General features: G+C 44.4%; 1 protein-coding gene and 3 non-coding genes across 10 annotated transcripts in view; all 4 read left to right on the plus strand.

Annotated features, from left to right (window-relative positions):
* LOC144053434 (CUGBP Elav-like family member 2) overlaps nt 1-23,936 on the plus strand; it is a 37,831-nt gene that overhangs the window by 2,978 nt on the left and 10,917 nt on the right. For 4 of the 7 annotated variants that reach the window (XM_077567882.1, XM_077567881.1, XM_077567886.1 and 1 more), the window contains exons 2-6: nt 16,159-16,349; nt 20,567-20,649; nt 22,289-22,337; nt 22,750-22,884; nt 23,695-23,774. In XM_077567882.1, the coding sequence (XP_077424008.1) occupies nt 16,159-16,349; nt 20,567-20,649; nt 22,289-22,337; nt 22,750-22,884; nt 23,695-23,774 (538 nt within the window). Of the gene's footprint in view, nt 1-2,609; nt 3,011-14,609; nt 14,828-16,158; nt 16,350-20,566; nt 20,650-22,288; nt 22,338-22,749; nt 22,885-23,694; nt 23,775-23,936 lie in introns of those variants that run through there. The other 3 variants (XM_077567884.1, XM_077567883.1, XM_077567887.1) reach the window with 3 other exon arrangements.
* Nucleotides 608-695, plus strand: trnay-gua (transfer RNA tyrosine (anticodon GUA)). The gene is given in 2 exon segments: nt 608-644; nt 660-695. It is a non-coding gene; the product is annotated as a tRNA-Tyr (tRNA).
* Nucleotides 902-989, plus strand: trnay-gua (transfer RNA tyrosine (anticodon GUA)). The gene is given in 2 exon segments: nt 902-938; nt 954-989. It is a non-coding gene; the product is annotated as a tRNA-Tyr (tRNA).
* Nucleotides 1,181-1,268, plus strand: trnay-gua (transfer RNA tyrosine (anticodon GUA)). The gene is given in 2 exon segments: nt 1,181-1,217; nt 1,233-1,268. It is a non-coding gene; the product is annotated as a tRNA-Tyr (tRNA).

The raw sequence follows: 23,936 nt of genomic DNA on the forward strand, positions 1-23,936 counted from the left end.
CCCCCCCCCTCCCCCCATAGTATTGAGGCCTCGCCCTGCAAGTCTAGGATAACAAAAGGCGATAGACCAGCCCTCCCCCAGGGAAATAATAGCACCACACAATTGGGATCATGACCTATGAACTCACGTGCTACGTATGTCGGGTGGGGGGGGGGGGGGTGGTAGGCGCTTGGTGAAACTATGCGCTGTACAAGTTATATATCATAGTGTGAAAAAGGAAACGTCAAACAATATAATTAAATCCCGTATGTTTACACAGCAAAAAAAGTCCGCTAGCTAAATGCTAACATGTCATGTGAAACGCCATCGACAGGCTAACCGACATTAGCATTGAAAAATCGTTGAGCATTCCCAATCTTAATCAAAAAAATTCAATAAAAATATGAGGTATTGGTTGGTATCTGTTGTCTGTCCCCGTTCTTTCCATGTTCTGTCTCGCTAGCGTCGTCCTTCAATCGCTCAGTTGATAGCGTGGAGGACTCGAGAGTGTGTAATTCATCCGAATCTACCCATTAAAACGTGCCACAATTGCTACATAGTACATGAAGTATTGCCATTGAAATATGTTAGTCCTCTTGGACAGATGTTTTTTGTTAAGCAGTGGCACCCTTCGATAGCTCAGTTGGTAGAGCGGAGGACTGTAGAGGCTCTAAGCTGTAATCCTTAGGTCGCTGGTTCAAATCCGGCTCGAAGGATTTTTATATATATATATATATATATATATATATATTTTGAGTGAATTCATAGTCTTACTCAATAATAGGAAATCAAAAATAATTACGTATAATTCATCCCAATCTATCAATTAAAAAGTGCCACAATTGCTCCGTAGTACACAAGCTATTGGTTGATATCTGTTATCTGTCCCCATTCAACAGACGTTTTTGTCATTTACTGGCACCCTTCGATAGCTCAGTTGGTAGAGCGGCGGACTGTAGAGGCTCAAAGCTGAAATCCTTAGGTCGCTGGTTCAAATCCGGCTCGAAGGATTCTTTTTATTTTAGACAATTCACATTCTTTCTCAATAATAAGAAATCAAAATAATTGTATGTAATTCATCCCAATCTACCAATTAAAACATGCTACAATTGCTCCGTAGTACACAAAGTATTGCCAGTATTACTATATATTAGAAATCTGTTAGCCCTATTCGACAAACGTTCTTATCATCACTTGGCACCCTTCGATAGCTCAGTTGGTAGAGTGGAGGACTGTAGAGGTTTTAAGATGGTATCCTTAGGTCGCTGGTTCAAATCCGGCTTAAAGGAATTTTAGATTTGAGAGAATTCAGTCTTACTCAATAATAGGAAATCAAAATAATTGTAATTCATCCGAATTTACCAATTGAAACGTACCGCAATTGCTCCGTAGTACACAAAGCATTGCCAGTATTATTCCAGTCTATATCCATGTTACCTGTCCCCGTTCCAGATGTTCCTGTCAGCAAATAGCAGCCTTCGATAGCAGCAGCTGGCAGCCGCAAGACTGTCAACGTCAGCCAATTAGATCCATTTCGTTCCATTGTCATTAGCCAATCAAAATGCTTTCTTTCCATTGTCGTTCGCCAGCGGAAGCTGGACGGCGGCCATTTTATCACTCCCATCTCGCCAGCAGACTACTGTATAAACTATACGTATACGTACAGATTAGACATATACAGATGATAGGATTTTAGTATATAAATAATGCTGTTTCTAATAAGTACCGTCTCACAGGTTCTCCAATTTTCATACTGTAAATGTATAGGATCGTATGCCGAGAAGCGTTTCTTGGCAGTGGTAATATGGCGGCCTCGCAGCATCGAAGCGACTTCCTGTGCAAACGTAAAGGTAAAGCTAATTAAATACAGTATATTTCAATGTTCTACTTTTAGTAAGTTTTGCATGACCAAATATATATTGCATTGCATTGCACATATTTTTGTAAATTAAATTTCCATTAAATAGTTGGTGGTTTTTTTTATACATTTTATTTTAATTCAACAAACAACCTAAATCAATTTATTAAATAGGTGAAAGTCCAAGTTGTGAATTGATACTGTGTTAATAGATGTTCGACAGTACCATACTTAATTACGGTATTGTTTTTGTTATTTGTAGACCAATTCAACTTCAATTCAAACATAAAGAAAATATGTGTCTGCTTACGTCAAAGTTTCCTAAAAATTTAGAATTGTAGTTTTATCTGCATTTGTAAAAGAGGTTCACAAATGCAATTGTTATTGTGCGAATCTGATACATATAAGAATAAGGAAATACAAACAGGTTACACCACAAGGTGGCGTTGTCTACACGTTTTGAAAGGTATGCATCGTTAGGAGAAACATTTAAAAGTTGCATATTTTAAATACAATATAGCTTATAATAATTGCATCTCTCAGCCCTCAACTGACGTTGGAGAGTTAAAAATAAAATTAAAAATCCCTCTTTTCTCCTCCTTTTCTCCCCCCCGTCCTCCTGCTACTTCCAACCACTGTAACCGACAATATCAGTTGCCCAAGAAATAGTTTCCCGATACGTGAAAAACCTACTTGAGTAAAGTAACGTATTACTTGTGCTTGGTTACTTGACGGCGCTGACCACGCCTCTGCTTTACTGCAGCTCCTCTCTCTCTCTTTCTCTCTGTTCTGGCTCTGACAGTGCTCAGTGCTCAACTGCTCACTCATTCGTTGCGAATCAGGAGGAGCGAGCAGGATTGCTCCTCACATGCAGTTGGACGACCGAGAAGAAGAAAAAGACGCCCTCCTCCTCCTCCTCCACCTCGTCGTGTCTCTCTCGGCAGTCAGTCAGCACCTGTTCTCGCTCGTCGTCTCTTTTGCCTTCATGCGAGCGTGCGCGGACGTGCACCCCTTGGCCTCATTGTTTGTTAGATTAGGCGGCTGTTTGTGTGTTGTTGTTTTTTTTTTCTATTTTTTTTTTTTATAAAACAAGAAGAATATGACTTCGACGCCGTATACCCTGGATTACCTACCGTTGACTGATAGTCGGTTAATGGCTGCGGGCGATACGATGTAAGTAGCTGCAATACTTGCTAATTATTTGCCGCTCTTTGTTGTTGTCCTTGAATGTTTCGAAGTTGCGCTTGGAGGAGCTGATGAAACGTTTCAGTTTGTAGCTCGTAGCTTATTAGCCCAAATGGACAAGCTAACGGCTAACGTATCAAAAGCGGCCGGCTAATCTCACGTCGAGTTCATCGGAGGAACGCCACTCGGTTGTTCTTGTTGAAATAGCCGCGAGCCACTTCAAGTTGGAAAGAACTCGGAACGGGGCTCGCTAGCAAGTAAATGGGGGGGAGACACAAAATGGAGTAGTGATGTGTGTGTGTAGTTAGCTTAGCGATATTAGCGAGCGCGCGACTAACAGTCGACTCGAGTGACATGTGCTTCTCGCTCGGTTATTTTATTGAGTAAAAACAAGAAATATGCTCCCCGAAACCAGCCGAACTGGTAGTTGCTGTAAAAAGTCCGACAAGTTGGGTCAAGTTTACGCCGTGGTCTGCGAGGCGATGACAAACTGCCCAGTCTGCTTGTCAACAGCTGAAAGGGGAAGAAGTGTACGGTCGAGTAGTCAAGCGTTTGCTCATGTTTCCTCATATGAACGTGTTTTATTTTCATGCAAATCGACATTATTGGTGCTCTTCCTGTTTTTCATTCCCCTGCTAGTTAGCTTTAGCCAACCGCTATTCCGCCCATTTCGGGGGAGGCTTACCTAACCACGGAACGAATACACGTGGTTTGTTTCATTATTATTGAGCCTCTAATGGAGATCTTGTGACCGAGCCCATGTAAACAACAGGCCTGGGAAGACAATCTTCTCCATACACACACAAAATAAGCACCCAAGTCTTAGGCCAGGCTCAGCCTTTTAACATTGTTGTTTAACTTGGCCATTCGGTGCCAGAAAGTAGGCTTGGGTCGTGAATTCAATTTGGAAGTTTACGCAGACCAAGACCTGCAACCAGTATCAAAGATTGTCCAACAATAGCGACACTTGAAATTTTCTAACAATTGCCTAAATACAAAATACTCAGAAGCCCTTCTTGTTTATCACGGAGATTGCTTTAAAGTCCAGGTGGAGCAAACATCTATAACTTGTAGTCTAAAATGCTTAAATGTCACCATCTTATCTTCATATAACATTTATCTTAAAAAGAAATGTCTTGCAGTTGACTATTTTTCTTAAATGTATCAGAATTGCCAGGATGCTGGATGGAACCCAACCCACGCAATTAGCAATTGGTTATGTAGTGGCTAAATCCATCTAAAAGCCACTGAGGGTGCAATAGACATTTGAAGTGTTTGACGCGCTTGATTGCTTTGGTAGAAAAACAAGTCTCTTATTGTGTTTCCTTTAAGACATTTATTTACTCACTTTAACAAGCTTCTTGTGCTACAAAGTGCATTCAAATCTTTCCCATAATAAGCACAATGTGCCCAACTTCTAGTGACCCTAACCGTTGTCTAAGGACTGTATTGCTCCAAATCTAAAGACACAATTGCTGTCTTAAATAAGCTGAAGGAGGAAACAAGGATGACACCTAATGGCCATTTTGGTGACCCGCGTTACGAAATGTCTCCTACAGGTTAGCCTACTTGTGATTGTATTGTCTTAGGCCTGGTACATGCAAAATTAGGCTGTTGTCCCGATTTTTGCCCCTTTCAGAGTAAACTTTTTTTTGGGGGGGGGTGGTTATCCCGTGAAACGGTGAATTTGTCTTGATAATAGAGTCTGAAACAGGTTGGGCAGACAATCTGAAATAAATATTGAATCATATTCAATATTTACAGCCAAAAATCTTTGCGTGTGGGGAAGCTGATGCACGTGGAACTGAATGTAGTCAATCAAATGAGAAACCTGACAGGAACAAAGAAGTGACTGTAAGTAAAAAACAGACATGTCCTGTCTGATGTAGTCATTTAGTGAATTTTTAGCAAATCATGAAAAAGTGTGATTGTAACAAGTATTTTCCAAAGCAATTTTTTTGGGGCGACATCGTCCTTCCTTTGGAATTATTCAGTTAACACTGGCGCAATATATCTTGCTATATTCATTCTAATTTGTACCTTGACTGAGCTCACGATACAATTAGCTTAAAGTGATACGTGGCACACGGTGGATTTTTCGCCATTCTCTGCTGCCATCTCGCAACAGCGTATCTGAGGCGCGATCACGCTTCAAATTTTGTCCTGTAAGTAACGGCTCGGAACTTGGAAAGCTGTTGCGTGTTTTTCAATAGCTACAGAAATATTTGTGACTGGCTGGGTCGGGTGTTCACGGCTTGCAAAAATGAGTATGTTGACGTAGTTGTTTCAAGTAGCCTCATCTGGGAGCTTTGGAATAGATTTGGCACCTGCTTTTTTTGCGGCTTGAGTTCTCTGTGATTGTTGACACGGAGTGTTATTATCAGATCTTCAGTGTGACACATGGCAGCTATCGAGCTACCATGTGTCACAAAGACAAACGTCACACTCAATGATTGTCTTTCCTTTGGACAGGGTTTGGGTTCTTAGATATTTGTGACGCTGGCTGTGTTTGGCTGCATCTGATATTCAAACACGCCCGAATCGTCACTGTTTTGGAATGGCGAGAAGCATTTTAAAATGCCACTTCAAACAATCTTGGCCAAAAAATGACAAAAATTATGGACATGGAAAATAATCTGTTCTATTTTACCAGCTCTTTACCATACAAACAATCTTTGAAGCAATATTTGAATACAACCTGTTAAACAAGTGCAGAGCAAACAGACACCGACTTTGGTGACAAAGCCAAGATGGGCTCGGATGATGTTTTCTTTTTTAACCTTCTTATTAGGTGTGTAAAAACTGAGAACAATGAAACATGCTTATGGTACTACTGGAGTCTTCAGCGGCCTACAAATATGCTCAGGTTCTGGTTATCATTATCAACTCATTCGCTTACAGCCATTTTCACTGAAGCAATCCCCTTCACTCCCGGCTGTTTTACTGGATTTTGAAGGCCCACAGAATATTGTGTTTTATTGCTATAAAACATGGAACCTACCAAAAGAAAGATTAGTCTCTTCTTTAATCAGAAAAAAAGTTAATTTCTATTTTTCTGTTTTGCAACAATTAGCATTAGAATATAGCAACATTTCATCATTATTCACAAATCCATTTAGAAATGTGAGTAATGGCGCACTCACACTAGAGCCATTGTACCGTGCCCAAGCAGGCCTGTTGCTAAAGTCCGGATTCTATAGGTAGTGTGAGTGCAATTGATCTCCGCCTGAGTAGGGTTCGGATCTCCAGTTTAGCACGATTGGGAGAGGTGGGCCAGACAACGGTACGGTTGGCCGCACATGCGCACAGCCGTGGCGAGTAGTCGCCGTGGCGAAACGTAACCATGACGTCACGTACGTATGAGTGATGTATATAGCGCGCGACTGACTGAAACAGCGTCTCACGGTCTATGAATGCAGAAATGTGAGAGGGTTGACTATTTAGCAGAGAAATGACAAAAAAAAAACACATTAAAGTTAGTGCAACCGTGTCACCGAGTTCGCTCTCCATAGCGCTGCTGAGCCGTCTAAATAACAGCCTCCCTATGATAACGTCTTCTCCTTACGTGAATCAACGTGATGACGTATATTTCGGAGGCGACTGGCACGGTTTGGTTAGAGTAATGCGAGTGCAGGCTGGAGAGGGGCAGGGGAGGGGTGGCAATCAGGCTTCAGTACGGTACGGAAAAAATGTGTGAGTGCGCCCTAAAAGAGCTTTTTTTTTTTTCAACATGACCCTGGTTGATCACCTTTGCTCTGCTGCCATCTTCTGGACGTTTGTGTTATAACTACCATTCTTTCAACCGTTCTTTGCAGTCGATGCTCTAGCGTTAAAAAACAAACAATGTAAATACGTATTCGGGGCACTTAAAACATTTAAAATAGAACGTATTTATGATATATATATATATATATATACACGCACACGATGAGGGAAAGTAGTGTATGGTGCCACAAGGCTGCCAAACTGCAAACAAATGGAGGACAGTAGCCTACAAATAGCTTATCTGGAAACTGGTAATGTTGCAGTTGCAAGCACGTTATTCCAACACTCAAGCAGTTGCTCATAATATTTGTGTCTGGCGGAACCGCCAGCTTCAGAGCGTTTCCTAATTGGCTATCGGATGTTTCGCATAACAATCTTAGAGTCTGCGGAACAGTTAACTTCTTGATTTGTGATCCTGACCTGACATGTTTTTTCCCGGCTTAACATGAGGCAGAGGTGTTACCATTCGGATCATTTTTACTATACATCTTTTGTCAGGACCAAAACCTAAGGCGTGGCCACGCTCATGTAAGAAATTGTTCCGCATCATCAAACCTGCTTGTTTATGAAATAATCAATATTTACCTGTTTGAAAATCCACAGTCTTCTGTCACATTGACAGAAAGAAAATCTGTTTTGAGAAGTGACTTCCAACTGTTACCGATACACGACATCCCATCAGCGCAGCCTAACACAAGCAAGTACAGTTAAAAATAACACAGCAGCGCAACACTGGTCAGATAACAGTTTTTATTGTCAGAGTTTTACGAGCTAGAGCTGACCACCTCCAAATTTGACGTGTAGTGGAAAAAGTCAAGGTAAACATTTTTCCAAACAGAATGGGGAGGAGAAATCGCACTTGGCAAAACCACACCACAGGATAATCTGTTCGAGACGTCGGAGAATTGGGCCTTTGCTGACTGATCGTAAGGGCGGGAATATGCTCAAATTGTGCCTGATTATCGCTATCGTCTCGTTTATCCCGCCTGTCTGCTCTGAATGTGAATGCACTCGTAATGTCAAGTAGGGCTGTAGCAGTTAATCGAATAATTCTAATAATTCGATCACGAAAAAGTTAAAGCAAAATTCTGCCTGCAGGCTTTTCAGGGATCTTTTTTCCCGCGCCGCGTAATGCAATACACATCATAAACATTTTCATACACGAGCCGCCGATGGCTGCGTAGCACGCCAAATCACTTAGCATGCTAACACTTCTCGTATTCTCGGACATCCACGTCACTCACCTGGCCAGACACATGCACACTCAGTCACAAATGCTAAAGTAGAGCGTGAGGATGGCGCCCTCAAGTGGACCAAAATGATACCTGCACCTCACATGCATGCTATTGCCAAATGTTTTTAGCTGCGGAAGAGATGGGTTGGTAGAATATTTGATTCTCAACATATTTGATGACTGCATCTATGCCTGACAATGGTTCAAACGCTGAACTTTTGTGCTGTTTTTCCAGACGTACAATTTCCCTGAACATTTGGCCTCAGGGTTGACATCATTTAAAAAGACTGCCTGATATGTTGACTGTACAAGCACACCCTGTGCACAATCCTAATCTGGCTCCCCCTCGCCGCCGCCGCCGCCGTGGGATGGCGGGATACCGATTGTGCAAATTATGTGGCAAGATTCAAAAACAAAAGATGATGTGGGGGAAAGCGTTACATAAGATCCGAAGCACAAACTTCTGCGCACACGCTCGGCTTGCCAGAATTGTGCGGTTGTTGTGGGGTTGTTAAAAATAATGACGCCGTGCCTAAATGCTAAAAGTTGTCGGTTTGAATAAGGGCACATCTTTCCAGCCAGTGACTGGCAAACGGGCTCGTTCTCTTTGGATTGATGCTTTTGTGGAGCAGCTAACTCGTGTGTGCAGCATGCAGACTATATTTAGTGCCTGCTATTCATTCAGTGTCCTAGTTGTCGTCGGCGCCGCGTTCTGTTTTCCATCCAACATTCCTCCACAACGCAAGTAAGACAATCGGGAGCACAGGAAGCTGCTCAGTGAAGATGTAATTGCCTTCCTTTTTACCTGCTCCCTTGATTTGATTGATTTGAGATGCAACACATTGATAGATGAACCCGTGGCTCACCCTGGCTTTCCGTTCGCCTCATCATCGGCGACCTCCCGGGACCCCGGCTGCCATTACGGAGTTAATGGCGCAGGCGTCGTCGTCCGCAGATGCTGCCAGCCTGTTAGCATATGGGCCAATGAAAGACGTGATTGAACGCGTCTGTCCTCACACGGGGGACGTGCGACAATGAAATCAGGCCGCGCTCAGATGAATGGCACTTACTGCCGGCATGGAAAATAAAGAAAAGTGGACCGCGGGGTTTTTGCACATTAATTAATGCACAGCGGCACCGCTCTGAACTTGTGCAGAATGCATCTCATTAAAAGCTACTTGGATCATCGAGGAGGAGCTTTTTAGATTTTCCTACCCAAGCTTTTATAGCCTTTTTTTTTTTTTAATAGAGTTTGATGGTTTTAGAACAAGTGGTTATGTACTTGAGGTAATCGCTAGCAAGCAGCTGTTTCACTTCACTGGACCCCCCCCCCCCCCCTTTTTTTTTTTCTTTGCCTCAGCAGTTGTCTCTGTGTCAAACGTAACAGCATTGTACATGCGGCTTGTCGCCACAGCCTCGGACTGCCCAGCAAAATTTGCTTCTACTGTAATGGTAGGAAGCGACATTGGTTTGGAAGGTTGCTCCCGCTACAGCCGCTTGATGATCAATATTTTAATTACAGCAACATTGCTGTAGTTGAATTGATGTTGCAAGCTCCAACGAACGGTTAAGTACAGGAGAGCCGTCGTGTGTGTGTGTGTGTGTGTGTGTGTGTGTGTGCCGTGTGGGGCATTTGAAGTGATTGGAAACGGCTATTCTCTATACCGACTATGTTTGGGCCATTAGAGCTGCACTGAAACGTTATTTTGCACAGCACAGTGGTCGGCGAGGCTGGATTTGAGAGCTGCTCGGGCATCTGGTGGCTCAGATAAAATAGTATTTTAGCGTTCTAATACCGCATACAGTATGGACGGACATCTTTGTCTAAAAAGAGTGTAAATGACGATGGAGACGATAGGTAAGAAAGGGCACAATAAACATTTTTCTATGGTCATGGTGATATATTTCGCCCAGCACTAGCCCAAGCCACCTCATCTGGCCCCCCTCATTGCAGAGGAGCAGCTTTCTCCACTTAAATGATTGGCCACTTTATTTTTTGGGGCGCGACTGGTCCTGACTCCTGACTATTGTTTCCTTGTTTGACTAAGTGCTTCTTAATTTTGACAAGTGACGTGGTGTAATGTGCACGTTCAGAAAATGGTGGTCCAATCCAATTGTACTACCTCAGGTGCATTCGACTTAAGACAGTCCACTGTACAGTGGTGCCCTAACTTACAAATTGGTATGCGTTATTTGGATTAATTATTATTATTTTTAAATTATTATTATTTTTTTTATAATTATTTATTATTAATTATGTTTTTTTTTTAAAATATATTTTAAGAATCCAGACATTCAATCCCAGGAAAAGGGACGGTTGGAAAATGTCCGACAATGAATATTATGGTTATCCGATTGGTAAATTGGGTAATCGGATGAAAAAATTGTTTGCATTATTAACTCTTTCACTGCCAGACGTTTTCAGAAACGGGTTGTTCCCAGTGCCAGCTGATTTAAGCATTTTGACTGATCTTTCAAGGTCCACAGAAAATGTTGTGTTTGGACTATGGAAACACACATACTACCAAATGAAAGATTGGACTCTCATTTTTCATCAGAAAAAAAAGTTTGTTTCCACCTTATTCCGTTCTTCAGTAATCAACAATAGAAAATGGTTAGTTTCACCGAAATGCTCTGTTTTGAAACAAAAAGCGGAGAAAAGGCGCTTTTTGTGAAACGATGTTATTTCATGCACTCTAGTGAATTGTACACTTCGTTTTGTCCATGAATGATGCCACAAACACCTAAATAGTGCTTTACTTCTGTAAAACGCTTTCACCAACAATGAAAAAATGTTTTTTGATTGCAAAATACGTTTATTTCCATTCAACAGTGTAACAATTTGACAAAACAATTTCGCAAACTATTTACAAATGTGGTACTATTTACAATTATGTGGATGTTTCAAATACAGTTTTTCTTTTTGTAACGCTCTCCTGCGTGCAAGGAGACGCCGCTGGACTCGCACAACAGTTTACTTTCACTTTGTCCGTTTCGCGTGCAAACATTACACTTTCTTGACTGCCTTTTTTTTCCGGGGAATAAATAGCAAGTAGCAGACTGTACCCACTCCTCCGATGAATATGCATTGGACTCGGGGCACTCTCCGTCGTCCGATCGAACGTCCGCCTGTGCGTGCTCGGTTGTGCTCCGCGTTTATGACGTCGTCATAGCCGCCGCGTCAACGGTTCCAATTTCGCCGTCAAGCTCGGATTCACCATCATCATCGATGATGATCATCGTCGTCATCAATGTGCTCTTTTAGCGTTGGTCGATGCCTTTCGTCTTGTAAGTGTAGAGCTGCTTGCAACCGCTCGCTGCTTGCAACCGCTCGCTGCTTGCAACCGCTCGCCTCCTCGGCCATCTAGCTCCGCCCGCCTAACGTCTCCTACTGCCCCGTCAATGCTTTTCATCCACGGAGTCACCATCATCATCATCATCATCATCATCGATGATGATCATCATCGTCGTCATCAATGTGCTCTTTTAGCGTTGGTTGATGCTTTTGGTCTTTGAAAAAAACAGCTCGGGCGTGAGCTCCTCACAACCGGTCGCCATTCTTCCTTAGTCTAACATTCTCATCTCCTGCTCGACGCTCTAGCTCCACCTCTACTGACGCCCACCCGATCTTGTCAAAAGAGAGTCATCGCTGCCCTCTAGGGGCCAAAAATAGTCACTAGGCTCAAAAAACCTGCTTGAAACTTTCAACACAGCTGCGGAAGGCTTGCCGGCACCCGTTTAAAAAAAAAATAAATAAAAAATTGGATGACGTCTTTTGACGTCATTGGCAGCCCTCTGTAGGTTTTTACTTGACGTCTTTAAACGTCAGTGGCAGTGAAAGAGTTAAACAATATTTGTGAGGTGCAGGTATTATTGTTGTCCATTTGATTTTGCTATCCTCGTGTTCAACACTATCTGTGTCTTTTGAGTGTGTGCGGCTTTAAAAGGTGGGGCCTGGCCTGGTGAATGTCGTGGGTGTCGACAAACGAGACACTGTGCGTTTTTTGTGTGTGTGTGTGTGAAATGATCACAAACTTCAGACATCGTCATTGACATCACGCTGCCTTATTTGTACGACATGTTTGCGTTGGGTGATATGATGACATATGGAGATGATGGGTTTGTGCTGTTTATCTCTTATTGTCTCCATTGGCACTTGTCTTTATTCTGCCCCACCCCCGTTTTAAGTTGATGGCCTAGAAGTATTTTCCATACTAATATTTACAATAATTATGACTTCAATACTGTGAAAGCCTCTGTTAGTTCCGACTTCCATACAAATTGTGGTTGTCGCCACCTTAGGAACCGAAGAACTCCTTGTAACGTTCATGACAAGGGACCGGCGTCTCTGAGATGCTATTACGGGCCTTGTGGAGGTGTCGCTGGCATGCTTGCCCGGTCAGAGCGCAGCAGCGGGACAGACACATGGTTGCGATAAATCACCTGCTTTTACGGCCGGTGCTGCAGGAAGCGCGCAACTGTGGAGGCGCGTCAGCTGCTGAAGGGCATCTGTGCTTTCTGGCCCGTCAGCAAAACACTTGATTGCAGCTGTGGTTGGTTTCCTGAGCAAAAAGATGGGCAAAGGTGGCAGAATAATACACTTGTTTTCTCAGCCCTATTTTTCCAGCTTTGAGCTGATGACATACGTTTGCCTCTCAGCCTGCGATCTTGGCCTTCGAAAGAAGTCTTGACGTTTCTGGGCCAATAAGTGATTTGAAGTGTAACAAGATAACAGCCCACATGTCCCGAACATTTTGTTCCTTAGACGGTGAGGCTGTCGTCAATCACCCTGGAGCTGAAATGCTCGACGGAAATGGAATTGAAACGATAGGATTTTGATTGATAGGTTGAAAAGGTTAGGTTCAACGACGGTCGCTGTCAGATTACCAGGCATGGTTTCATAAATTCGTTCTGTGTCACTACAAGTTTGGCACCAACCAGACTCTGCCCAATAATCGTGTGCTGCCACCAAGAGCACGGTTCGATGTCACAGGTCGTTGGGGAGAAGACTCCAGGCACCAGGGAAATGATTTGTGGGCATGCAGGACCGCAGGGCACAAGTGCGGATCCGCTCCGCAGTTTACCGTGAGCGTGTACCTGATATTTCGGCACAAGAGAGAGTTAAGAGTGCTCTGGAGAACGCTGACGTTAGCTCGCGGGCTAATAGCCGCAAATTCGCGGGCTAACGGTTAGCTCGAGGGCTAACCCTTCACCGGCACGCTAACTCCCAAATAGCTGCTAATCTCGCGGCCTAATAGCCGCTAATTGCTGCTTATTGGCTGTTAGCACAGCACGAGCAACCAATCAGATGGTGCTGTGGGCGGGCCAATGCTGCAGGGAGTCAACAGCCGCTGACTTGGAGCAGACGGAGGAGAAAAGCGCCCATCGGAGCAAAAATAACAGTATTTAATATATCGGCCATCAAAACACAAAAAAGAGGCCCATGACTATATTCATAAAATGCTGAATATCGGCGGCGATTATCAGCCGGACCGATTATCGGTCTATCCCTGGTTAGGTGCAGAATTTCTAGGTACAGTCAAGGTGTACAGGAAGTCCGGTTTGGTGGCCACAGTTTTGCAAAGTCTATTCTTTTTTTTATTTGTAGCATTTCTCTTGGAAACATTGCTTCTAATATGTATGTTAGGATAGCCCAGATATTGGTCTCTGTTGCCATTTCATTCCAATCTGCCAAGAGCCTTCAGCATGGGTAGTGTGAGCTCCTAAAATACTGCACATTATTGCCAACGGGACTGTTTCTTTAACTAATCAGATTTCTAGTTTGTCCTCACAGGGCGGGAGCGAATTCAGCATTTTTCTGTCCTCTGATAACAGCAAAATTTGTTGTACCCAACTTGGACTAGTAAGTCATATGTAGCAATCGTTAGACATGAATTAATCTGCATTTCTGGTGAGAATGTTGAGTTTTATTTCATTTTAAAAATGTTTTTGTCACGCTATGAGGTCATTATTTACTGTAATCTGCTCCAGATCAATGTGTCACAGTTGTGTGGCGTCATAATTAGCCACATTTTGTTTTCTGCTGTAAAATGTTAACTGTTCAGCATTTTCTTATTTGCAAAATAACTATGAATGGACAAGGACAGCAAGGATCTTTGAAGAAGGAATAATTTTCTGCAAAATGTATATTTAATGTGTGCTTCAATACTATTCATTCTACATAATCTCAAAACGATCAGAGGTTAGGAATTTCAAATGGAAGGGCCTGTTTTGCTGGCGTTTCTTTGCAGCACAATATTTGTCAGAATGCGGTTTTCTTTACAATTTCAGTGCCGACAGCAAAATGGCGGCAGAGCGCTGATGGCAACAGCGAAGAAATGGTGTCGCACACCCACCAGCGCCTCGGCCTTCCACATATTCCGAAGCGTCCCCCTGAGTCGGCCCATTGTGCTTGTAGCCGAGTGGTGAATAGTGTTCGGCAGCGTGGGGAACAATATGTGATTGTTCCCCCGCTGTGCCGAAGAAGCCGCGGGTTACTCCCTGTACCGTCCCCAGTGTGCCTGAGGAGGAGGAAATGCGGCGCAAAGTGTCGCGAAGCAGCCATTTGGAGAGCTTTGCCATGCCTGCTGAGGCGCTCGGTCGGGAGGGGGAGGCCACACGGTTCCTAAGTTACTCCGATATGTCGACAGCGCCGTGGGAATAAAAGCTTTTGGATTTGGATTTCAGGGTGGAGAGCGAGCGGAAGTGTTATTTGTTAGCATGTCGTTTAAATCCCTCAAGGAGTTTGGCGTTTCGGCGGAACGTCTGGGCTCCATTTATAAGAGATGGATGGCTCGCGTCCAAAGGTCTGTGTGCAAAATGGCTATTTTGTTCTCATTTTGACCGCGTTTTAAGTTCACTAATGTATTACCGGGAACATAGTCTTCCATCTTGACGTGCTGTCCTTGGTGATTCTTCTCAGATTTGGAATGCTGACGTATTGCTTTTTCTTTCCCGGCAAAGAAATTGCCCAAATGTACTGACTGCTTTCACTCCTCTAAATCAGCAGCATCGCACCGCATAGAGAAGCCCTGCGAGTGTCCTTACGGATGGATGTTGAACTTGGGAAAACCACCGTGGCTAATGCCCGTGCCCGATCATTTCCCCTGCAATAGTTGGGTTACAAAATACTCATGCGAGTGTCTGCGTTTGTATTGAGGGCACCTGGTCGTGACATGTTCATCACAAGGTTGCTTTGTCTTTAAAATACCACCTTTCCATTGACATGTTTACCTGAAATCGGGTCATGGACAGCAAAGCCAATCTCAAGACTTTCAAATGGCAGATTCAGTTAAGTCAGGTGCAGACGCTATTAAAATGTGGCTTTTTCTTTTCCGCCTCTTCCTGTTTAATGTATGCGGTTTTACAACGCTTGTTGTAAGAAATGTAAGGATGTTCTTAATGCTTTTAGCAGTTGTACTAATGCTGTGCATTGACATTTCAAACTTGAAGTCGACTAACTGCTAGTGATGTGGCGACAATTTCCAAATGCCTGAATGAGTCAGAGAATATGAAAATAAGATGGTGGTGGAGATGGATAGTATACAAAATGTTTGTTTTTTTTTCTCCAAAATGTCTGAACGTGCAACCAGTTCGTGACGTAACAATGGTTATCAGCCACTGTAATGCGCTGACAAAATAGCAATGACGTCAGCGATTACTGGACTACAACTAAGACTTCATCACATTATGGCCAACTAAAAAAAAACAACCTTTAACCTGGTAGGATACTTGGAATCCCATTCGTTAATCCTTTCATTAAATTCAGTGCACATTTCTTTGAATTGGCACAAGGTTATGTCAAGCTCTTGAGTCATCCTGTGATTCATTATTGATGTCTTCAGTGCATTCATTGTAAACACGAGAGCCGAGGGGCTGTACAGTAATCGAATGACGGCAAATTTCAAGGTGGGTTCGACTCTGATGCTTTTGAAAGAGCCTCAGCAGAAAATATCTCTTCCCGCCCCACCCATCCACTCGATGGTGAACATCAAACATTTAGCCAATGACCAATAGAGATTGTAAAGGACATAACAATCGGATGGAAAAGGAACAAATATTTACGTGGTCATTTCACAGCTATTGTGGAACTAAGAGACAATTTCACTCACGACCTGCCCTTGCTTTTTTTTTCCAGCAACGGCATGAAGATGAATGGGTCGTCGGAACACTTGGATCAGCCAGACCCAGACTCCATCAAGATGTTTGTGGGACAGATCCCTCGCGCCTGGTCAGAAACGGAACTCAAGGAGCTTTTTGAGCCTTTTGGAGCCGTGCACCAGATCAATATCCTCCGCGATCGCACTCAGAACCCCCCTCAGAGCAAAGGTAGGATCCGCGGGCCCGTGGGGACCGTGTTGGTGCAAACCCTTTCCTTGTTGAAATGCGCCAGCGTCTGGTCTGGAATGTGTCCTTGTGCGTGAAAAGGCGTTGAAGCCGGTCGCTGCCGTCTCTCACCCGCAGTCACATTTCAGCACAATCCCCCCCTCGGGCAATAAGCAACATTGCTTGTCTGCTCTTGCAGCACCGCCGTGTTTGTGCTTCCACATGACAGCATTCAGTAGTCTTAAAACCCATTTCCATAAGCCGCATTAGAGGAAGATTTCCTTTTTACTTTTTACCCGACTGCTCAGGCTTTTAAAAGCTGTATGGAATAAAACGCAAGGTTATTCATTGCATCCGTCCGTCTTCTAGTCTTCTTTGTCTATTCGTCTTACCGTGTGAAATAAATAAATAAATCTCGTTTCAACCAAAGGGTGCAGTTGAGTTCACTGCAGGATCATTAGAAATGGCGACTGCAGGCTGTTGCCGACAACCTCACGATACACGAGTCGCAATCCGTATTGTATCTCCTGATATTTTACTTTACATTCATTTTTAATGAAAACCGTCATATGTATACCCAAACGGTATTTAACGATAAAAAAAAATCTTCAAACGTTCGCAGTGCTTCCGGTTTACCGCCAGCGCCATATCTGGTCGAAATGTGCACTGCACAGCAAGGAGCCTTTCAGTCTCCCAATTGGTCTGCAGAGAGCAGATCTACCGCATATTTACGGCACACCACTGCATGAAGGATCGGTTATTTTGGTGGACAAGTGGATGCTCTCTCCATTGTTGTTGCTTTGGAGACGGCTGCTACGTTCTGCTGGACGGCAAAGTGCTGCCGGAAGCTCTCTGTCTCCTTAAAGTAACTGCAGGTGGAGAAAGTCAAGTCGCTGTGTGGGCCGGCGCGACGTCACCAAAGTTTACATTCGCCGGACGCTCAAGTGACTCAAGTGTCAGCTGGGAGCCAATTATCCACCCCTGAGTGGTCGTGGTGGTCAGACCTGTTTAGATGTGGCCTCTCCATGTCCCAATTGTGACCGCTGACTTTGCATTCTCTGGCTCGCCATCGCAGAGTAGATGTGGCGTGTCCTGAATCGCTGGCACTGCCCTGTCCGCCCATATCAGGCCATGCTTGACTGGGAAAATGGCCACGCACTTTAGTTGTAACATGAAATTTGGACAATTATCCTGTAATTATCCCGTAAGCATCTTAAGGGAGCACTTGTGATCCAATCGGAATCTCCAGGCAAATGAACAAACACTTTATTTCCATTTGGGGGAGAGAGAGAGACAAAGTGTTGTTTTTAACAAAACGCTCCTCTTCTTGAAAAAACAAGATTGACGCGCCGGTAAGACGGGCGAGTCGTTCTCGATTGACCAAAGGATGACTTGCGGTCCTGTCTGTAAAGATGGCACAAAATGGCAGCAATCAAGCAGGCACATGAATGCGTGTCTCTGTATGTGTTGCACTCGATGTTTCAAACCCCCAGCACACACAACGGTGGTGGTTCAAAGCCCGCTTTTTTAAGCCAACACCCCCACCCCAACCCAGCCCACCGACTTCCCCTCTTCCTCCTCATGGTTCTTTGTGGCGCTTCAGCTGTGATGGCCTATTGACATGTTAATGTATTCTAATAGCTGATCTGGCCCAATCACAGCTGTCCGTGTGAGGTGAATATCCTGCCATATCTGCACCTAACCAACCCCCCCCCGCATCCTCCGCCACTTCTCGTTGACGCGCCTCGATGGGGTCCGTGTGATGCGATCAGGCTTATGTTTATTTGCAGACTAGATAGTAAAGCCATCCCTCTTAGGTAGTACAGACGCTCCCCACCTTACGAACGAGTTACGTTCCGGACGATCGTTCGTAAGGTGAATTTGTTCGTAAGTTGCTTCAGTGCTATATTTTGTATTATAGTTTATGTTTAAAGCCTATATAAGTATATTGAAGGTTTATATAAGTATGTTTAAGGCTTGTACAAGTAACCTGCATTGGTTTGTACTGAAAAAAACTTTTAATAAAATGGAGAGAATACGTACAGTACTGTACTACGTATGTTAGAGAGAGAGCGAAAGGCACACACACAGTATGTACATGGACGTAATAAGATAAATAAAATGAAGTTTAACTTACTTTTGGAAGATGTACTCGATGCTTAAGGAGATGATGGAGGAGGAGGAAGAGGAGGATTTTATATCATGAGAGGATTTTATATTCTTCGTCGTCGCTGGAATCGGCTTCAAAAGTTATTTCCTGCTTCATGGCGACCGGCGTTTTCTTCTTCCTCCTCCTCGCCACGTTGCTCAGCCTCCAATGAGCTCTCACAGCGCCAATCGTCGGTATTAGCGGCGGAAAGAAGCACTACGCGCAATACAAAATCGAACTCGCAGCATTTCTTTCCGAACATTTTTCGACATACTGTACGCGCAGAAATGTTCGTATGTACCGTTGTTCGTAACTCGAATGTTCGTAAGTAGGGGAGCGTCTGTAATCAGTTATGCTTTAATGTGATTATTTGTCTGAACGGCGTCTGTTTTCGGTTGTTTACTTTTTACCGCCACGGCTCCATTAAGTAGCCGTCGTCCAGTTTTTCTTTTTAAAAGCGTGTCAAGTGCGGGTCATCAAATAATCTTGTTAAAAACCCCGTAAGCAGCCGACGAGGCGCAGCCAGTTGTCGGCGCGAGCGCGTCTCGATGCGTGTTGGGGTTCGGCAGAACGCAGACCGTCGCCAGCCCCCGCCCGCCCCACCCCCGCGGCCCGGCAGCTCCAGCAACGGCATAATTACACACTATGTAGGTCAGATACGCTGCAGTGCTCCACTTCCCTATCCCAGTGAAACTGACAGGCTGGAACGCCATCGGCGGTCTGTTGGGACGGAAGGATGAGAGGCACCCACCCACCCCCACCCTCTCCTTTCCTCCCCCCCCCCCCTCCACCACCACCCCCTCCTCTTTCTTCCTCTCCCCCGTTTTTTTCCTGCTGTTTGAATGCTTGTATGCTTTCAGATTGGACGGGCGATGCGGCGTGGCATGATGATGGGTTGGGGGCTGTCTTGACCCGTGGGCAGCCATTTTCCCCCCAAACTCCTCCCATGGTTATCATGTCGTGTCACAGAGCAGCCTCAGGCCATCCCAACAATTGGCTCTAAGAACGACCTGTCACATGTTGCTAACATGTGATGTGTGTATGAAATGTTTTCATCACGTTGAGCTTCTTTTGCGAGTTGTAATTACAGTTAAAATTTCCAATAAATATCTCAAAGGTTTCTGGTACATTTTTGGGGAATTTTATCAAGTATGGAACACTGAAACACTGGCAATTGATCTGCCCGACACCCATTTTTCATTTGCGGTTAAGCGCAGTGCATTCAAGAATGTGTGAGGAAGGAGAGAAATACTAATCATATTTATTTTTGGTAAGAATTGAAATCACGACTGAACGATCACTCATCTTTTGGTACAAAATTGAAAAACGTTTAAAGGGATGCTTGACCCGTCCTGTTTTTTATTTTATTTTTTAAGACAAATAAAGGCTGTGCTTGACCTTTTTTTTTTGTCTTAAAAAAAGAAAAAACACAGGACGATATAGATTTGCAGATGAGATTAATTTTTTTAGCCGGATACTTGACTCATTGAGCCATTTTCAACAGGAAGAAGTTAACATTTTGTCCAGAATTAATTTGATAACTTCATTATTTTTCATGTACAATTAATACCTTTTAAAAGCGAATGATTCCACTTGCTGTCGACTGAAGATGACATCACCTGTGCTGAGGAAGTAGGCAACGACCAATCATGGCTCAGTTTGCTGACCAAACCCTGAAAACAAGTGAAAAATGTGTTTTTAAAGTTATTAATTGTACATGAAAAATAAGTTATCAAATTAATTCTGGACAAAATATTAACTGTTTACTGCTGAAAATGTCTCAATGAGTCAAGTATCCCTTTGAATATGTAAAAAAATAAAATAAAATGAAGACATAGTTTGAAACACCGCCATTTTCAGGTCCGTTAGCAAAATGCTAGCTATCTTTGCGCATGCCTCAAAACAACTTAAAATTAGTTTTGACCTTTTTTTTTTACGATTATGCCAATTTTGTAATAATCAAAATCGTACTTGGATTTTGCCTAGTTGCACAGCTGTAGTGTGATGTACTGCTTTTAAATAGTTTGTCCCTCTCTCTCTCTCTCTCTCTCTCCCTCTCTTTCTATAACAGGATGCTGTTTTGTAACTTTTTATACAAGAAAAGCTGCACTGGATGCCCAGAATGCCCTACACAACATCAAGACCTTAAGTGGGGTGAGTACGCAGGACGCAGGGTGGGCACGTAAGCCACTCCGGCCTGTAAAATCTAATTTGAGCCTGGCGAGGCTCAAATCTGAAATTCTCCAATATCAGCTGAAATTTGGCTTGACCAAAGGGGGTTTATTTGTTCAGGCACGGCAAGGCACCCATTGACCTTCAAGTGGAACAAATTATTCATGCCTTTCCCTCGTGAATCATTGATGCACATTTTTATTTTGAGTCTTTGAAAAGTAAGCGTTACATCTGGCAATTACAGCCCAACAAGCAGGCGCCGCCGCGTGAAGCAACACAAATCTACCCGTGATTAGTCTCCATTCCAAAGGACTACTTGGCACTTGCCTTAATCCATACCAAACAGCAGCGCTTGTCAATGAAATCAATACCTCAAACTACTAGAAAAGGCTCTGCTGTCGTGGCGGTTCGGGTGTAAATATCCAAGGCGGCTGATAAATGAGCGGGCTCGCCACACCTGAGGACGATCCGTCAGCCAGACATTTTGAATCAAGTGTGCTGTAACAGCCTGACTAGCTTCACTGGCACAGACTGCAGGTGACGGAGTTTGGGTGTCAGTGACAGTACGGAACACAAAAAATAAAAAAAAGCTTGTGAGCTCATTCCAGATTTCGCTCCCTCCTTGGTCAGTGACGCTCGCCAGTCGCCAAACCGAGCGGGCCATCTGCCGGCTTCTCTTTAGTGCTTGTCAAATCCACCAGCACGTTTTTTTTCCTGCAGCCTCTCGTGGGTGTTGTTTATTCTTTGGCGCCACATGGCAGGTAAAATGTGCTTAAAAAATATTGATTGAGACCAAGTCATGCGAGGACATAAAAAAGAGAAAGAGGCTCCATTAAAGCCGCGGTGAAGAAATGTCAGATCGTTGAGCGCTTGTTCTGCAGACACGTCGTCCGCCCACTCGCATTATGAACAGTGAAATGTTCCAAGATTATTATTGTGCCGCTCGGGCTCGATGCAGCCTGGCCTATTTATAATGTGCTGCCGCCATGCACGCAAACGTCTAATGAGATGCATTACCCCCCCCCCCCCCCCCCTCTCAAAAAAAACCAAAACAAAAATCTCTCTGCTACGAAATCTTGCTTTACATCTCGGACTGCACGGAGGCGAATTGCTGGTCAAGATGCAGATGAAGCTGGAAGAATCGATGACATTAAAAGTGTAGAGCGGAGAACTTGATCCTTTGCTAGCAAGCGAATGACTGCGGAAGGTAACGGCGAGGGAGGGAAGGCGTCGGCAGCAAAGAAACGCTTGCACGGGTGCGAAGAGAAATGCGATATAACAGGCTGGAGTGCCGACGTGCTTCACGGAAGATTGTGGCCGCTTGCGCTCGGACCAATTAAAAACACTCTGAACCTAAACATTTTTTTTTTACCACACAGTAAAATGAGGCAAAATCTGGAAGTGCAATATTTAAGTCATTTCTGATTTTATTTTTTTTTTGCGACCACTCAAAATGTTCAGTGGCATCAGAACTATCTATACAAATATAGATTTTATTTATGTAGGTGTTTTTGATGCCCTCTATGGACACCTAAAGCAATATTGTCCTAAGAGCACAAGTAATTATCTGTGTTTTTCTATATAAATATTTATATACGCACACTTTCCCTCCCTTCCACAGATGCATCATCCCATCCAGATGAAACCAGCTGACAGCGAGAAAACCAGCGGTAAGTGCAATTTTTTGTCAAGATGGCTGAATCAAGTGAAGGTTGTAGTTGAGGTAATGGCAGGGCTAGAAAATTTCTATCTAGCGGCGAGCGCTCGCAGGATTAAAGGCTTTAAAAGGGCAGCAAGTGAGCGCAGGTATGGGATGGGGGAGGTGGGGTGAGCACGAAAATGGATGATACATCATCATCTTGTGCCTGGAGGAGCAGACATGGAGGAAAACAAAGCCTGTAAGTTGTACAGATTTGTTCTGGCACCGAGTTGGAGGTTGAGAGTGTGGCAGCGTGACAAGGCGGCGCAGCCAACAAGAAATGAAAAAAGGAACGAGGAGAAGGTGCAAGGGCTCTTTCATTGCGCCATAATTGATCAAGTGAAGAGCTCGTTTTTCTGTTTTGTTTTTGTTGGTCTCCGCAGCGGTGGAAGACAGAAAACTCTTCATCGGAATGGTTTCAAAGAAATACGGCGAGAACGAGGTCAGGATGATGTTCTCGTCCTTCGGCCAGCTGGAGGAGTGTCGAATCCTGCGCGGGCCGGACGGGCAGAGCCGAGGTAAGTGGGCTCCTCCCCCCCGTCACCTCTCCAATAAAAGGCTTTTCAAACGGTGCGTCACTCGAGGCCCCCGCGCGGCACGCTGAAGGACGGCCGCGCCATTCGGGTACAATGGGCCCCGTCGCCTTGGCAACTGCCGGCTGCCGACTGCCTGCCTTCATTGGGCGGGCGCGGCTGGCAGATGCCTCGGATCCTCTCTCGTAACCCGCCTCCGCCGCACGCGCCGAGGCTGGAATTAGCCCGTCGTCACGTTTCCACGCGGCTTTCTGCCACATGAAAAGCTCAGCAGGGACGTGTGGAAACCTTTAAAAATATCTCGACTTTCATAAGCCGGCAAACGGCGGATGTCAAACGGGCCCTTACCATCATTTGTCCTTTTTGGAACATTTGTAGCTCCGTATGATAATGGTAGATGGGTGTGAATCTGTGTGCATTATGTGTGTGTGTGTGTGTGTGTGTGTGTGTGTGTGTGTGTGTGTGTGCGTGTGCGTGTGTGTGTGTGTGTATAGGAAATCAGTGTTTCCACCACACAGTCGAGCCTCTATGGGTGGCAGTTTTGGAATCTGTCTAGTCACTGTGCTCATGTGTTACTGTTCCGTTGTCTTCTTTTCTCTGTGTGCTAACCAGTGAGGGTGGTTCTGTGTGCATTCTCTGTTACTGTAATGTGTTTTTTGGGGGTTCATAACGACTTGTCCAAACCTTTTTTTGTCTTGTTTTTGTTTCTTCTTGTCCCTCCCCCCCTCCCTCTCCCCACCCCCTCCCTCCCTCTCCTATTGTTCCCTCCCCCCCCTCCCCCTCCCCCTCCTACAGGCTGTGCGTTTGTCACATTTGCTACCAGGGCAATGGCACAGAATGCAATCAAAACCATGCATCACTCTCAGACTATGGAGGTACTGTATCCCCCTCAGCACCTATTTCTACCCCCCTCCCCTCCCCCTTCTCACGTACTCTGTTGCCCCCATGTGTTGAAAAAACTTCAACATGTCTAAGTAAAAAAACAAAAAGAAAGACATGTCTAATAGGGATAGACCGATTATCGGCGCCGATATTGG

Source organism: Vanacampus margaritifer, chromosome 6 (genome assembly GCF_051991255.1).
Source record: "Vanacampus margaritifer isolate UIUO_Vmar chromosome 6, RoL_Vmar_1.0, whole genome shotgun sequence".
NCBI lineage: Eukaryota > Metazoa > Chordata > Actinopteri > Syngnathiformes > Syngnathidae > Vanacampus > Vanacampus margaritifer.